At 44.9% G+C, this 18,250-nt stretch overlaps 1 protein-coding gene across 1 annotated transcript; it reads left to right on the top strand.

Moving 5' to 3' along the window:
* The first annotated feature begins 5,760 nt into the window (after nt 1–5,760).
* Nucleotides 5,761–16,684, top strand: LOC8051330 (juvenile hormone acid O-methyltransferase-like). Its single transcript, XM_029982319.2, has 3 exons — nt 5,761–6,315; nt 9,372–9,528; nt 16,506–16,684. Exons 1-3 carry the CDS (start codon nt 5,761–5,763, stop codon nt 16,682–16,684), a joined length of 891 nt encoding a protein of 296 aa, XP_029838179.2.
* The last annotated feature ends 1,566 nt before the right edge of the window (nt 16,685–18,250 follow it).

Genomic DNA, 18,250 nt, shown 5'->3' with positions numbered 1-18,250 from the left:
GGGGAGGTCATGTGACCAGATGGGAAGGCGAGGAGGAGTGACGTAGGCAAGGAAGAGCTCGACCATCTGTGCGCACTGAGGGAGAGGGGCTCGAGTGTATGGAGACTCTGCAAGATGGCTAGGTTTATCAGCCCGATTAGCGGTAGTATCGCTTCGTTTGAGTGACAGCTATTAAGTGCATACAACGTCCTCGTTAAACAATCCGATGAAAACACCGTGAATTTGGCGTCTGGAAAATCAGAGTATCGCTAAACGTTTGTGTTCAAAGAATGTTTTATGTATGCAACACGATTTCATAGCAATTCGCCATAACTTGTCTGTAAGTCTAAAGAATATGTAAACCATCTCCATTTAAAGATCAGCCAATTCAGATTTCATCACTATGGTTGTAAAGTTTGATTATGATGGCCGTGCTGATGTGCATGCAAACCCATACTCACATTTGTCATATACCGATTTATACGAAGACCTAAGGTTTGTGCATGATGTATAAATTTGTCATGCGCAAAGCCATGCGCAAGCAATTGTATTCAATCTTTCCTTCGTTCAGCATTAGCTTAACATCCGAACAAACAGATATACATATTTTAGTGTATCACATGCAATTCTGTGTAGGTTTCCAAGAAGATATTATTCGAAGTACGATAAGCGCACCCCTATCTCAAGTACTCTGTTTCATGCCTTTGTCGACATTTCTAGATGAGGTGTAGTCGGGTCGTGTTCCACCTACGGTTGGGGAGGGGAGGGGGAGCTGTTTCCAACGGTTGTCAAGGCACCGGTGACGGCGGTGACGTATGAGTAGTTTCTACGCTAATGCCACTTGACCTTGGGTAGAAAAGCACCGACGCAGGTTAGTCATTGTTTTCTTCAAACGTAAACCCGAGGACTACCGATGGGTGTGGAATGAATTTAATTTGACCCATTATCTGCACCTCGACGAAGCTTAAAACAACGATATGTATATCCTTTCAATAGCTGTCAACATAAACCAAAGTGTAGTCAATTTGAACCAAAATAAATGAAGCATGACCTAGTCTAGGTTCAGCCTTATAAAGGCTATTTGAGCTGACAAAAAAAAAAAAAACATAATTTACAGAATGTATTTTTGATGAGAAAGCATTTCTTTCGGCGTTGTGAGGTTGGCCGGCACTTGGAATATGGCTCCATCAGTTCACGCGTTAAAGGGACCATGAGAATACTTTTTTTTACTTTTGCTAAACACCTTTTACATCAAACCTTTAATGTTTACTGAACGCCGCACAGGCATTGGTTTTCGTTTCGGTTTATTGACCTCTAGACGAAAAATGTTAAAGTATCAACTCTTTCTTCCTCTCCAACTCACCGGAAAACAAACCGCGGCTAATTTTGACTGCCTTACTATCTTTTGCCACCGCAACCGGAAGTTGCCTTGGGAGTAGGAAAATGGGAGTGTTAATGGTGAGCTGGCAGCGTGCCAGCATGCTTTACCACATGGTTTTACTGCGATGATGGCGACGATGCCACCGACATAATTTCTAAATCTGCACCTCTCATCACCGTGATAGGCATGTGCAGATCGCAGCTGAGCAAAATTCAATTAGCCATGTTACGCTACAGCTACAGCACAGGACTGGTCCCATACACCGGTACGCCTGTTGCAAAATGCGGCCACTCTTTCGCCGAAGACTCCAGTCCCTTGTCGGAATCAGGCGACAAGTAGTGGGGACTCCAACGTACGGAATGTTCCCTGCATACACGGATGACCTGGGGTCCCTCAAACCGATGAGCCTGCACCAAGTGCTTCGACGTGGTTCCTCGAGTGGCAAGCGGTGAAACTGCAGCCGTTTCTTTTTAAGCTCCGGACTGCACAAACTGTAATAGACTTCTTCCAAAATCGAAGCGCCCCATCGCGGCGAAATGCCATGAGCGCACCCAGGGAACTAGTTGGCCATTCAGTTTCGGTTTCGATTGAGCAGCTTCATTTCATGCCACCACGCCGTGACCGAATGCGCTCCTTGCTTTTTCGATTATCCGACTTTTCACGAATGTACGATACACTCATTCTCGAGCTATACAAAACGAAGACCGGGGATCTTTCCTTGAGTATGCCAATCTAGTAAGACGTGGCATAGTCACCTCACTCCACGAGTGCATCTATGAGCTCAAGTTCAATAATTCCATCTAGTACCAGTGAACTATAACAGCAATTTGGTCACCTTGAGCCTTACACGTATTTTGTTTGCCAAACGTCCGCTTCTTGTTACTTCATTGGGCGAAAAGCGAGCCGCATCCTCACAGGAGTATCAAAGTTGCGCCCAGCGTTGACGCATCAACTTTTAACGAAACGCAAGAAATATTCGACCTCACTACTGCACAAAAGTTACAATGATGTCTTCCTCGTGTCATCATATAACTCCCACTCAATTTTTATGCTGATAGGAGATTAAGTTTTCGCAAACGCTGAGATCGACTAGCTACGACGGAGGCCCTAACAAGCGTTCCCTACTCCTCGCTAAGACTTTTTGAACGAGCTTTTACTGACGCCCAAGATCTGTGTCTGAACGGTGTGTCTGAAATTATTTCGGCATACTCAGTCAGGAAGAAAGCAAATGCAACACATATAATGCGCATTAGCCACCGTCAAATGCGCTTTGAAATTTCGATCGTTTGGCGCACCGCATAAGGGTTCACGCCCGTAGGGCGCACTTCCGGCGAACAGTGCGACATTCTTCACACAATTGCTCGACTTTTTTTGTTAAACGCTTTGTATGTGGGAATTTGCCTATATGATTGCAGGATAACTTTATGCACATACGCGTTGTTGAATATTAGTGGAATAAAATCGGGTAGGGACTTCGCTTCGTAGCAGTGCTCCGGGTCAGTACAGAAAAGAGATAAAAAGTGTGTTCGGTTTGAGCTTTTCAATGGCGCCTCCGAGCTTTACCTTGCATACTGAGGCGTATTAAAAAAAAATACTAGTTGGAAACAGTTATATTTAGTCAATGGACGCACAAACCAAACAAAGTTTCTGACCAGCAACACTAATGTAAAGGTGTGAGCTCGATGTATGGACACCAATTGGTTTTTACAGCTTGTTGACTCGTACACAAGCAAGATCCACGAGCATCGCAGCGTCAAGATTTCCAGCACTGACTCGTTCGCATACCTCGAAGCGCCATCAGAAAAGCTCGAGTACAAAAATACGGCAAACATGTGTTAAGACAAGCTATACGTGGCGGGCTTGTGCTAAAGCTTCGAGGTCTGGCCATTTAGGTCAGTATAAAGACCAAAAATGAGACTCTCCGGACCAGAAAACGTGAGATACGCTCTGTGTATAATCTCTTTCGACGTATCGATCGAAACCGAAACCATGCCACTCTCTTCCCTGGCCAACTAGTTCCCAGAGTGCAACGCGCGCAGTGTTGCACGCAGGGGCTTATGGAAGTAGTCTATTCGGTCACTTGCAACATATGCGTCAGCTACGACTGCGTCCGTTGTGACCTAAGCAATCGGAACAGCTGTGCGCTGCACGTACACACTCCTGCCACCACTGCAACAAGGGCGGCAGGTGGTCAGCACGACGGCCGCTTCTCCGCCGCCGTCAGCCTTGTCCGCGGTATCTTCTAAAACAAAGGGACGGGTTGCGGCACACTGGCGTAGCAGAAAATGCACAGAGTGTTCTATGGGCTCACGTTTTTTAACTTTTACTTTTGTCAGGATTGGCTCGCAAGGCATAGTGGATGAAAAAAAATGAAGGAGGGGGAGTAGGAAGAGTAGAGGAGGAAGAGTGAGGGAGGAGGAGATGAGGAGGAGGAGGGTAAAAGTAGAAGGTAGGAGGGGAGGAGGACGAGAGAGGGGATAGGAGGAGGGAGAAGAAGGGAGGAAGAGGAGGAGAGGGTAGGGATGAGTAGGAGGGCCATACCTTCCCCTCAGTAGCCTCCCTTCCTCCTCCTCAAGAGCTGCGCTGTCATTCGACGTTACAGGATGTTGTAAACGTTTTTCATTTCTGTTGCGTAAAAACAAACAAAAAAAAAACTCTTTGTAGGAACTTTTATTGGAGATTAGCACCAAACACCAGGCGCGTGATGCTTTCTAAAATCTTAAGTTTACGAGGTTTTATGGCACAATTAATATTATTTTTATACAACCATGTCTCACCAGTGACTGCAGGTAGCGGGTCCCGACCTGGGCGCCTCCTAATTCCTGTCGTGGTTCGCTACGCGTCCGCTTGGCAGTCGGGGCTTGGCATCCCTGAAAACTCTTCTACCGTATATGCTTCGGCTCCAAAATGGCCGATTAAAGCCTAATAGAACAGTCACAGGGGACGCTATCGAATGCGAAACTCCCGAAACAATGCTAGAAGTCATTCAGTTCCTCGAGTTGCCGCTGCGGGAAATAGGGCGGCATTACGATCGCCATTAGCTCGGTTCTAGAGTGCGGATCGGTGCCACTTTTTCAGAGCAGGCTCTGCGGCAGTTTCCCAACTGAGTGGTTCTAGTAACCTTGCTGGCCGCCACAACATCGCCGCACGAGTTGATGGATCTTTTCTTCTGGGACGTGCCGAGTTATCATCGCAACACACGACGAAAATTCAGTCAAAGATAGCTCTGAGTGCGGAACGATGAGCTTCCACCACGCCGACCACGTCCACGATCACCACCGACGCCATGTTTTTCAACAGAGAGCAGGAACAGCGATACAGCGAAGGCGCAGTCTTATCTTTCTCCTGCTTCGTTACCACACGATAGATGGCGCATAGCTCCGAGCATGATAAAATTCGGCAATTTCCGTGAAGTCGATAATTGCTGAAAAAAATCTGGATCAAAATATTTTTTAACTAAACTTTGAAGAAACATTCGCCGGTTATTTATTGCTTATGATTACGGTGCTGCTGAGGTAGCCTCTTATCCAGTAGGCGACATGGATGAGACTGACGTGCATTGCCACCGCGGATGCATCGCACTGAAAAGGCAGAAAACTTTCGAAGGAAAAAGGGTATAAAAGAGTCCGTTTTTTTTTTTAAAGTTCTATAGCGAAAATATTTTTCTTTTGCTTTCTATTTTTTGTTTTGGCTTACAAATTTTCACACCTTTCGCGGCGTGCGGTGAATGAAATTCGATTTCAAAATCGTTTCATGGTCCCTTTAAGTGAACAATTTATTCAGTGAAGTGTAATTCCCAACGTTTATTAACACGACCCCTCGTTAATGTACACTTATCTCTAGACTGGGTGTCTCGAACATTCCGCCAAGACTGTTTGAGCATCGAATACTCCAGGGACTGACTCGGCAAAGTTCATCCTGGCGCCCTTACCTATCACTCTCGGTATCTCGAAGAAACGCTAAACATTTTGAAGTATGGATTACCTTTTCGGCCACGCTTGCTGCATTATTTAAATGCACCTTGTAATGTGTGATTCTTGGGGAGATATATTTTGCGTTACAAAAATATATTAGTCCGTTATCTTTTTTTGTTTCAAGCATGAATTATTTACATGCGTGTATAATTCGTGCACTTATCGTTTTTGGTTTCCTCTTTAAAATGTACAACACGTCAAAGCAACTCTCACCCGAAGGTGACTCGCATTTTGTACATATAATAGTGATTTGAATAAATGTGATTATTTCGATATTGTTAAATAAATACATTATTACAGCAGTTTTAATCGGCTATTGGACTTTTCAATACCTCCGATTCGCAGCGATCAGTTTTAGAAATTTTACCGCAGAAAAAACTAAAACCTCTTCCATTCTGTGCAGCTCGGGATACTTCAGCGGCAAAAATGGCAACTCCTTCTTCCTATGGGGACGCTGTCGGCAAGCAGCCTCTTGAAATGGCAATTGTTCCGGAGGCCTACATCAAAGCCAATAAATTCCAGAGGGACCTCAACATCAAAAGTCTCGACTCAATGCAAATGGCCTTCACCAGTTTACCAAACCGAAACCAGCAGTTCATCGACCTGGGCTGCGGGACAGGCGACTTCACGCGTCAGGAGCTGTTGCCACGCTGCCAACCTTGCGGCATAATGGTAGCCACTGACGTGTCCCCGGGAATGCTGAAGTACGCCAAGGAGAACTTCGCGCACTCGCAGATTGCGCACGAGGTACACGACATCGAGGGTGACGTCTCGGGGCTTGTCGAGAAGTACGGCAAGTTTGAGCGCGTCTACTCCTTCTTCGCCCTGAACTGGGCGGAGGACCTCGGAGCTGCTCTAAGAAATGTGGCAGCATTGATGACCGACGATGGGGAGTGCTTGCTGGTTTTCGCGGCTCGCACCAGTTTCTTCGTGGTGTGGAGGAAAATTGTGGAGCTGGATCGATGGAAACAGTACAAAGGAGTGAGTTTTCTCCCTCATCCATTTTATCTGTATTGCGACATTTTGTGTTACGTAAAGAGCCTTTTCAAAAGTCCATCAAGCAACATTGGCAGCCGCATTTGCTCGGGCACGAAGTGCGTGATTGCATTTTAGTACTCGCACAAAATCTCCCGCATTCCTCGTGTTCAATACATGCTCACAACGCATACACAATACATAAAATACACAATACATACAGTGAGAAAGCAATCGCTTACAGGCGTTGTTGCGGACTTCTGAAAACCGGTATATTAATTGCACAATGTCGATGTAAACATATGCGCGAATTCTAAAGCCTCTAATCCAAATACGTTTTTGATTGCAAAAAAAAAAAAGGAAACAAAAACACCTTCTGCTAGTTGTGCAATAAAATTAAAGCACCTTGATTACACAAACCGTTGACGTAGTAAAGGGGAAATAAAAAGGGCTCAAAGTGTATCCGAGAACAATATTTTAGTTAAATAACAAGTAGTTGAATAATTTTGTGAGGACTTCCCATTTTAGTTTTGGAGTGATCTCCTGATGGAAGAGATCGGAGGTAATAAAATACAAAAAAGTACATAAATTCCCACGCAACTACCACGGAATATCGCTAGGGCCAAATGATAACTTACGCAGCCAATCGGTCTTGGAAATTGTGATCCACTATCTGCGTAAATATCGCGCAAAGATTGGGGCCAGGTTAGAAAATGCAGAGGATTGATTGATGCCGCGAACGGCGAAGCTTCAACGGGTTTCACCGCCGTGTCGGCTGAGCGAAGATTGAAACATAGGCCAGAAGAGACCGCTATTGCAGACGGCAGGTGCTCCCTGGACACCTCCGTAGTGCTGGATTTTAAACAATAACTACTGGAAGAGAGCGTGGAAGATAGGCTCTACACGAGCTCTGCATCAATGTTCGCATATCACTCATGCAGTGATAACCCTTCGCAGTTCGCGACGCAGGAGTTTGGCAACTTCCTAACTGGGCCAGGTCTGCTTACTTCTATCTGCTTGGCTACGGCTTGCAATGAACACCTGGGAAAAGTTTTGTTGACTTTGGCTAAAAAAAAATATACAACCCTGATCATGCTGACGAAGACTGGTAAGCACAAAATGGGTGATAGCCACCACTCCTGAGGCTCTAAATTGGACACTTCGAGAAAACGTCGGGGAGGAATTCCGCTGCCGTGATTGACTGGCACCCCGCTTGGCCTTGACGCTGGCCGATCACGGCGGTCGAATTTCTCAGCGACTTTTTCACCAAGTGCAGAGATTAGAGCCCCTGGATAGCTTAGTCCTTAAAGCACGTGGCTCAGAATCTGCAGGTGGTTAGTTCAATTCTTTCCCGGTACTGAAGTCTATTTATATGTTGTTTTTTTTTTTTTATGGGCGAAACGCTTTTCGGTGTTAGTTTCTTTTTTACAGCCGGCTGTTACAGCTGGCCTTACAACAGGCAGTTTCAGCCGGAAGCTAGAGCCAAGCTATAAAGAGCCGATAAAAATCGGCATGTAAAACGTATTTTTTGTTAATACAATAGACCGATCGCACGAAGTGTTCCAACGCATGCGTGACGCCTTAATAACTGTAGCATATGTAACTGTATATCATAGGCAGTACAAGCCAGATAACGAGACAGCTCGTGCAGCTTCTGGCTCTCCTCGCACAGATCTTCAGCAGGGTTGTCGCTCCTGCATAAAGACTAAAATTCCCCCGATCAAAGCCTCCTGTATATTCACAAAGCCTGGCAGATCGCCACGAGAGAAGGTAGAGCGGCAGACAACGGATGAGAAGAGCCACGTGACGCGCGCTCCGCTGTGGCGAGACGCCGAAACACACTTCTCCGCTTCTTTTCTCGGCAGGTTTGAGAACCGTGTTTGGTCCTCGCGCTGCAAAAGCTGTGCGCTGACAAACAGGTTCTCCGAGAAATGCTCTGTGCTACCATATACTTCCGCTCCGAATCTGCGACCGGGCACTCTATGCTTCTGTCGTCGAACTGCCAGGCTTTGTGAGTATAGAGGAGGCTATGCCTCAATGCATGGCGGCAGTGGTGGAATTATGAAACAGCCCGTGAGATCCGGTTTCGAGCATTAAAACGGTCAGTGTATACTCCTACAACTAGCATCCAGAACAGCTGGAACTAGTGGCCACGTAATTTGATGCCAATTATATTGTGTCAGAAATGCTCGTCATGGCCACGCAGTGGGGTTCGCACAGTAGAGTAGCTGTGCTGAGCTCCAGATAGTCGTAGAGTTTGGCTATTTTTTTTATAGCAGCAACGGCATACGAGCCTCTACCTGAGCGCTCGCCGAAGCATCTGATTCTCTCGAGCCCAATGTCGAGTGATCACGCCGTGCTCGTGTCAAATTCATGGACTTCATTTAACTATCGTCAGGGGTGATCTCCGGGACTGGGTCAACACTTTGATTTCAGCTACTTCGTCATCAAGTATTTCGAGGGAGATGCTGAAATACATAGCTTACTTTTATTCTTAAAAGCGCACCGTAAAAAAGAGTCCGTGCTACCACATGCGGATATATTTGTGTTGCGATCCTGCCACATGAGTTATGTATAATAATAATAAAAAAAACTTCGAATATATTATGGTAGCCAGGCCCCTTCAAAATCAGTTCCTTAAGTTTTCAAAATACCCGGTGCCGCATTTATTGAAATTCTTTGGAAGGAAAGCAGCCCTTACGAAAATACTACTTGTCATCACAACAAAAGTAACCAAATAAATTTAGAGCTAGATATTGGAAATGCAATAGCTAGCTATTGCCAATGCAACTCGCCACACTTTAATACTTAATTTTGTTAATTTGATTAGAAAACAAACTAGGACCTAAGAAAGCCATTACTCTTCTTAAAAGCAGTACCTTATAAAATGTTTTTATTGTGATTAAAATAAATGTTTGTTTGCTGAGCCATTTTTTCTGCGGCTATTACAGATGATTCGTTTATAATAATTATTACAAACAATTATATCACAATCAGAAACTCTTTTTTTCTGCAGAAAGGTTAATCACCCGGAAGGATGACGCAATCATATTTTTTTCCAGGTTATTGAGCGCTTTATTCCCCCAAGCCAGGATATCGGAGACAGGTCGGCCCTTACTCCGTACATGCTTGGCATTCTTGAACGTGCCAACCTAAAGCCACGCACGTGCGAAGTCATAAGCCATGACATAATCGAAGGGGGTGTGGACGAATTCATCCGTAAGTCTTTCTTCACAATCCACTCTTGCACGTCTCAGTCAAACTGCTTATATATACCCAGGTAGCACAGAGTTCTGGGCCAAAATTTGGGTTTTATCTGTCAGTTTAGATCCTTGAAATGTCCGAAGAAGCCAAAGCAGGGCTAAACCTGACCTTGCTTGGCAATAGCCTGGGCCTTCTGGCCCTCATTCGCCAAAAAAGTGCCAAACGTAAGCTTTACTGCCTGATAGTTTGGCTTTAATCTGGCCTCTTTGGGCCTAAGTCGCCTAACGAATGCCAGCTATGCTTACTGCCGGGTAGTTCCGCCGATATTTGGCATTTTCGGGCCAAAATCACCAAACAAATGCCAAAGTTAAGTGTCACTTTTTGATAGTTCGGCTGTCATCTGGCACCTGGGCCAAAATCGACACGGATGTGCCAGAGTTAGACCTACTGCCTTGTAGTTCGGCTGACATTTGGCATCTCTCGGCCCAAGTCGCTAAACAAGTGCCAAAGTTATGCTTCGCTTCCTGGTAGTTCGGCTGTCATCTGGCAGCTACGGGCAAAGTAGCCATACAAGTGCCAGAACTAAGCTTACTGCCTTACAGTTCGGCTGATGACGTACTGGATGTACGCGGCCGGTGGTCTGCAACTTAATTAAATCGAAAACAAAATCGTTTTATTCGGCTTGCAACATTTGATCTTATATTGGGTGTCTTTTGAGTTCTACAGGCCAAAGGTTGGCTGAAAGTTTTGCCGCGGCTGGATTAGGCTTTGCGAACGCAGATTTCTCCGGAGTGTTGTATTCGGGCGTAAGTAGTGACGCCAATATCGGTACGCGCAGTGACATTTGTTCGACATTGCAGAACCTCCTGCCATCGAGCAAGTGCTGCGCGAGACTTGTGTGCCACGTCGCCTCAACACATGTCATGGTTAGGCGCCGCATGGCAAAAGCGAGCGCGGCTCTGTGCGTGTCTTGCATTGTGATTGAGTTCCATCAAACCCTAGCAATAACAAAAAGCGAGAGTGACAGGGTCTCTGTGGTATTGCGCCTGGGTGATATTCGTGAAAACTAAAATACAATCCTTACGGGAAGAAATTGTTTGAAAACTTAACTTGAGAAGCAGTTTACAGCATTAAACCAGACACTCCTTTCCCTCACAGTCTTCGAAAAGTGAACCTTCAAATTTCGATCAAGTTCTTCCTTCCCAAATATCTCTGTGTTGCGGCGAGAAGCGGGGGGGGGGGGGGGGGGGGAGGCACATTCCGCGCTGCTCCTAAGTTCCGCAGACGGAGGATAATGGCGATGATGATAATTCGCGGCTATTTGTTTGCGTTGTTTTGTTTCCTTTTGAGCGGCACCAAGTGCCTCGCAGAAGAAGCGCGAACTATATCGGAGGCCATGATAGGTTTTTTTTTTATAACTGACAAAGATGAGCGACTAGGTGCTCAGACTGCGCTGACGGCGAGCTTCCAAAGAGCTTTTGCAACGTGCATCCCGCAGTATCAAGGTTGCCGGTATTAGGAACCTATAAGTTGTGGGATTCCACTTACCTTACTGCACCACGAGGAAGATCCCACTCCGTAACTTGATGTTGAGGACTGCTACGGCCGGGTCCGGCCCAAGACTGTTGAGAGCTCGGAGGAGAGGAATCACTCCAAAACGCAAGAATGTGAAAGAAGCGGGTCTATTTGCGTCTTCGCCACCACGCTAGGCCCGTCGGCTAAACTGATAAACGAAAAAAAAAAAAAACGGAAAAATGTCGGCGCTGCCGTATCAGACAGATTCTCTGGCGGGGGCCTACGCTGCCCTACTAGGCAGATTTCTGAGACGAGGGGCAAGCACAAAAAGAAAGAGGCTCGAGACCAGAGCCGCCCCTACGAGAGAGTTTCCACCACCCTTCGTGGCCGGCTTATCTAGCCTAGGGGAAATGGACGCGCCCGTGTGAGGTGGTGTGACTTAGCCCGCAAATCGGTCGCGTCCAGAATCATTCCCAAGGGTGCGCCACAAGCACATTCGCCCAAAAGGGCGAGGGAGACAACCCCCCCCCCCCCCCCTTGAGAAATCGGGCTTTTGCCTCGTATACGGGAAGCTGCCACCACAGCTGTTTCCTCGGCCTGCATGTGCTAGGCCTAGATAGGGAGAGAGGGAACACGTGGTTCCCGTAAAGTGTGAGCTTGTTCTGAGCATGTCTGGTGTACAGGGCACTCAAACAGGGAGTCAGATGTATACTCCTTTTGCATTTTTTTTGTGAAGTGGCGCATGTTATTATCTTTTATCAGACCCCGCGTACAATTTTATGAACATTCGTTCTCTATACGTTCTAACAAGATAGTTATGAAAATGCAATAAATGCAAAGGTGCAAATGAGCTGGACAGTTATGACGAAATTTTCCCTGGAGAAGGGGAACTAGGGAGACAAAGGACCAATACAAATCTCCATGGATACACAACAAAGTGACTGGTGCGCGACCGAAAAAAATCTGCCTGGTCCAGGTATTGAACCAGGGACTTCTCCTTTTCCAATGGAGAAGTCCCTACCAACTGAGTTAACCGGGAGTTAGCCGTCAATAGAGCAAACTGGTTTTATCAGTTTTTACCACTGTCGCACCAACAAGGGTAAACAGCTTGCATTTTTAAGTCTATACGATAGTGGGACAAAGGGACAAATGACAACACAAATATTCAAACGCAGCTAGGTTACTTGTGCGCCACCGAAAAACTCCGACAGGTCCTGGTATCAAAACAGGGACCTCCCTATTTCCACCCTAGTTGGTGTTCGACTGGTGTCAACTTATGAAACCCGTTTCCTCTATTGACGTCTAACTCCTGGGTAGCTCGGTTACTAGTGCGCTTCCCTGGAAATGTAGAGGTATCTGGTTCGATACCAGGGCCAAAGGGAATTTGTCGGTCACGCACCAGACACCTAGCTGTGTTTAGAGACTTGTGTTTGTCCTTTGTCCATCTTGCTACCTTTCTCCAGGCATTATTTCCGTCTTAAAATAGTGAAGACTCCACAAGCAAGCGGCAACCAAAGCGTACAACTTGTGCATCTGGCTACTGGATGTTTGGCACTGAGGCACCTTACTAGCGTGTAGAAATGGCGATGGCGCTCTATTTAATGTTCCAGTCGCTTGATCCAAGAAACTCTTTTGAGTTTCAGTTTATGGTCTTGTTAGGCTGCTGGGGATTGAAACTTCAATTCAATTTATAAAGATTGAGAATTAGAAGAGAACTAGACATTTTTTGGGTGCCTGTTCTATTTTCTGGGGGGAACTGAATATCCTCCTGTAAAAAAAAAAAAAAAAGTATCATACGAACAACTGTCATGTTTTCCCTCCCCTTCATCATACTCATCCCAAATAACATTTTTATGACCAACTACTTTCTTGTTGCTCCAGTTCCGAAGAAAATACTCCGCTAAACAGTCCATCGTTTGAGTTTTCTTATTTTTTTTTATTTTGATGTTTGATAGTTGCAACGTGTAGAACTGATAGAGGTCTCTAGATTTCCTACTAACATCTTTAACGTCAGTTTGCGCGAAGGTGAAGCTATGAGCATGTTAGTTAAGACTTAGATTTGCCTCTCTTCTCAAAGCAGGCAATGTTCTGAAATTGAGAGAGGAAAAATTATGAAAAGGAAACCAACTCATTAAGCTTTGACTGACAACACCATGCTACTTTTCATTACAGTCAAGTACCTCGCGTTCAAGACCTGCTCATCTCATTATAACACTGTATTCTCAGCTGAAGCACAAACAAGTTTTTCAGACGAGCTGCCGCGGAAACTCAGCTTGAGAATTTCTGAGGACTAGGCACATCTAAGGAACCCTCATCGCTATGGTAGATTTTCTTTTGCAAAGTCGAGCCTTAAGGCGCGTTCCCACCGGCGAAGCGATCTAGTCACGCGATAACTTTCATCGCAAAAGCGATCATCGCGGGCAAAAAGCGCCGCGATTTGAGCAGTCGCTACTCGACCCGACTTTTTCGCGACGCGATCTAGTCGCGGAGCGGCTGAGCCAATCAACGGCGTTCGAAGCGAGAGTTTTTGAGAAACGACTCGCCAACGAAGGCGTTGGATTCGCTCATTGCGCACGCCGGTGTGACCATATAGCTTTTTTTGCGATGCGATCTAGTCGCATCGCGCGACTGCTTACATCGCCTGTGGGAATGCGCCATTACGCTTCTAGACGTACGTAAAACGCGACCTCCGCTTGTGGAGCGCAGCCGATAACTTTGAAAAGCACCGGTGCATCTGCCTGTCAGTAGAGCAAAGGCACAGTCAATGATTGTCGCGTATGGATTGGCGAATTAATATTATATATATATATATATGTATATGTTTAGACCTAAACAATACAGAAGTACACTTAAGCTTCGGCTTTAAAACTGGTGCGCGATAACTAAATATTAACCCCCGCTCGGTCTCAAGCCGTGCAAGTGTGTCTGCGTGGCCTAGCACTAACCAAAAGAAGATAAGTGGTTGCGTGTCCTTCGCTTCCCGCAAAAAGCGGCGTGATCTGTCAATATTTGCCAGAGCAAATGTTTCCCATGTTTTTTTTTTTTTTCTAATTTGATATCAATGGTATCTTCTGCAAGTCACATTGTGCGTGCATCAATCTGCATAAATTTCATGGCTTCTTTCCTGAGCTCAATTGAGCATTAAATTGGGAGCGAATGACGCGAGACAACCTCTTCCACGGAGTGTGAAATGGGGGTCTCGGACCCTCTCACTTGTTCATTACGAAACTAGTTTCCTGTTCTTTTCTCTTTTTTTTTTTGTTGTTTTTGCGAGAGCAAGACCTTTTATTCATTCGCGCGTTCATCCAAAAAACTTGGGCTCCTCACTTGTCGTCATTCCTTGTTTCGCCACAAGGTGGTGAGCAAAAAGGCTCGTGTATGTCCGAAAGAGGTCGTCCACGAAATGCAATCTTTTTCTGCCCGTATTTCTTTAGACTCCTCTGTGTTGTGAGCAAGAAGACGCTTACACGGGATTTCGTGATTAGTTTCTTCCCAACACTACTTTATGAATCTGTCATATGTCGCAGTGGCGAGACTATGCTTAATTAATAAGCGAGTCAACGGAATCTGTTTTCCTCCTTTCCTTAAACCCATTTCTTAAGTTCCACACCAACACTTTGCTCGTCAAAGTCTGACTCAGCGGAAAAAACAATTATATGCCATGGTCGATTGACTGTCTTTTATGTAAGATACCGGAAAGCGGAAACTATAAACCAGGTTTGTATACTTTTCTGAAATGCAGTATTTTCTTTATTTTTTTTTGGGCGGACGTCCTTTAGAGTACTCTAAAAAACAGTTGTGTGTTAGCCCAACCGGCATTCACTTGTTCAACATAACAAAAGACGAAGGCGTTCCCTTTGATTTGATTATGTTTCTTGAATTTTGTAGCAATGCTGGAGAGGTGAGAGATTACTTTTTCAGCCTCATGAGGCGAGTGGAAAGTGTTGTTTCAAATTGTGAGCCGGCTGGCTAGGACTTTTTGAACCTCTTTTTGTTATGAGAGGTTTTCGATGTGCTCAACAAAAAAGTGTTGTTTATTGTTCTTAAAGTGATTGGACTGTATGAGTTCATTATTCGCAATAAAAAAAGTATCTGTATGTCCAAAAAGGTAGCATATCATGCTCGCAACCGAAGGGTCGAGGCTTCGATCCCGTTCAGGTTAAAATTATTTTACATTTTTTCTTAAAATCGAATGAATTACTGATCGACCAATCAGGATTTTTCCATCCCGCCGACACCGACTTTTCTGCGACCCGAGCTCCTAAAGCTTAGCAAAATGGAGAATTGGGCGAGTTGGTAAGAGTTCATAATTACTTACAGAGCGACTGGGACAAGGACAGAGAGAGGAGAAACATAGCGCTTGTCGTGTGTTTCTGTGTTTCTTCTCTGTCTGTCCTTGTCCCAGTCGCGCTGTAAGTGATTATGAATCCTTAAAGTTTACCTTTTAAAAGCATTGGCAGCGGTACTTTGAGCTATCGAACGAACCGCAAGAAGCAGAAATGCCTATATAGGAACACAGCAGAGGATGACTCCAATCTCAGCCGTCCAGGCACGCCACGCAGTGTCAGCGGACCAAGTCCTCACCATGAGTCTATTCTTTCTATTGATTTACTTCTTTTCAAAGTTTTCACCAGTTAGCGTAATCATCGCAATGCGTCTCTATGACCGCGACCGTGTCTCTCCTGTTCTTCAGTTTTTTTTTTATTTTTTTATTGTGTTGTTTTATTTGCTTTTTATCTCGAAGTTTCGTTGTGTGGCAAGCGGAACTCGCAGCGCAGGTGTTTGGCCGCCGGCCAACTTTCTTCCTCGGTGGTACGTTCGTCTTTTTTATGCTAAGTTAGGGTTAGCTTCAGTAAGAACGCAATTATGCATGAATAAAGTTTGCATTGCGACACTGAGCTTGAGTGTTCACAGGCTCACTCCACAGAAAATGACAGAACCCAGACTTCACTTGCAGGTCTAAACACATTTCCGGCGTCGTTCATTGTCTAGTTCTTTCCGTGGACCCAGACATGCAGCAGAGAAGGCGTATTTTAGAGAAGAAATAGTGTAATAATATTTCCATCGCATTTGATGGTGGACAAGCTGTGTTCTTTTTCCTCAAGAATGTTTTTTGTTGCGTCTTATACAACGACGACTTATACCAGGGAACAATTGTCAAGAAATTTTGTAATTCGATTCTTTCTCGAGAAAATTGAAATTTGATCCCGCTTACGTGTATTTTTGATCATTCTGCATATATGTTGGCATTTAATCGCAGTTTTGTCGCGCCGATCGAACAGATATATAGGTGAGACTTATAGAAATGTGCGGCTTATATGCCAACATTTCTTCGGAAAATAGCTGATTGCGGCCTATACAAAACTGCGACGTATAGACCGGAATATATTGTATTTTGTTTGAGGTGTTAATCTTTAATCTTCTTGGCTTAATAAGTGAAAATGTCCCCCCCTCCTCGTCCAAATCCTTTCTTTCAGAAGTCGAACTCTCTACGGATCCCATTGCACCGTTGTTGTCGAAGGAATTGAAGACGCTCTTTAAGACCGACATGACGGAGATTATTCTCAAGATGTGGAGTGAAGAACCGGCCGGGAATCCAGATTATCTTCTGGATATTTTCCTAGTTCACGCAGGCAAAATCTTAAAACGAGCATAAAAAATATGTTTTATGGGGGTTGGTTGCATTCAAGCCCTGCTCAGAATAAATTCTTCACGATCATACAGGGTGCAAAAAGTACCGTTATAAACAAAGTGTTCCTACAAAAAACAAAAGGCATGTTGTTTTTTTTCCATCGTAAATGTAAACTACGCACCGCCGAACTCACATTATGCGTGCAAATATTGTTCTGTTAGTCCTAACCAGTTGGCAACGTTTCAGAACTGACCGTTATCTCTTTCCAGTGTTATAAGCTTTTTTTTTAATTTTTAAGGGAAAAACAACGACCGACGGGGCTCTCGAATCGCGACAACGATAGTTTGCATCTCCCAAATGTAATTGAGCTCAACTAAGTTGTTCCAGGTGTTACGCGGGTACAGAGTCCTAACATCCAGAGTTGAGATGCGCCTGAAATGACCCAGTTGGAACTAAAACGAAACCGAAACTGATGACAAATTACCTTTTTTTTTTCAAAATTGATGTAAATTAATTATATTCAAAATTTTATTCAGCATAACCGTTTCCAACAAAATATAATCGACTTATTTTCCACTTTTTAGAGCGAAAATGAGAGAATAAAAACATTTAACACGAATAGAAGCAAGAGAGGCATAACGAAAGTCTTATCGTAGAGTAATATAGTGCTACGTAAAGAGTGGTCACTGAAGCACCGTCGCAGCTCAGCTATCTGGATTCCCTACAACCGCTAGCTGGAGCAGTGGTACCTAATTATTCATACATTAGTTAAATTTCTACTATAAAGAAATTGTTTTACTTTAATCTACATATTTTATAACTATCAGGAGATTTTAACGCTATAAAATTATCACAACAACTGCGACTGAGGCTTTGTCTATCGAAACCGTGCGCTCTTGTCGTCGTGATAGTACTGGAATACATTTCCAGGTAGTACGGGTTTTTTGGCCATAGTGTGGTTTTTTACTGTAACTTCAGGGCCTTCTGTCCTAAGAAGCCAATACATAACCAAACTTAGGAATTTCGTGGCCACCGTCTGGGTATTTTGTTCATAGATTGCCAAAAATGTGCCGGAGTTAGGCTTTACTGCTTGGTTATTCGATGGCCATTTTATTTCTGTTGCACTCACATCTCGAGGAAAGGCCCGAATTACGGCTACAACTTGGCGCATCGGTTTTCACTTGGCGACTTTTGGGCCTAAATTGCCAAACAATTCCGAATTTATTCGGCTTCGCTGCTCGTTTCCTTGATAGGTGGCAGTTTCGGCAAATGCCTGGCACTTTGAGCATTATGTGCGATCCAAAGAACAGCCAAAGCCGAAGAAGAGCAGCTTAGCATCATGGAGGTAGGAAGCTCCTCGAGGTGACATGAGGTAGCCAGGGGTGAAGCCCGTAGTGTGGAATTACAAGCCCCTAACGTCTACCAAAGCCAAGAGACGCTATTGGACGGAAAGCAGAACTGACTTCGACAGCTATTTTGGTCACCCTCGGGGCCCCTGGGCCCAGAGGGTGACTGAAAGACCAGTGGCCGCTAAGTGAGCTAACCTGTTCGTCCAGTAGCGTTTCATTGTTTTGGTCATCTTGGGGGCGT

This window comes from Ixodes scapularis, unplaced genomic scaffold (genome assembly GCF_016920785.2).
Source record: "Ixodes scapularis isolate PalLabHiFi unplaced genomic scaffold, ASM1692078v2 PGA_scaffold44__24_contigs__length_19508400, whole genome shotgun sequence".
In the NCBI taxonomy this organism is placed as follows: Eukaryota; Metazoa; Arthropoda; class Arachnida; order Ixodida; family Ixodidae; genus Ixodes; species Ixodes scapularis.
The sequence above is the reverse complement of the archived record's forward strand: the minus strand, read 5'-3'. Positions and strand labels throughout refer to the sequence as shown.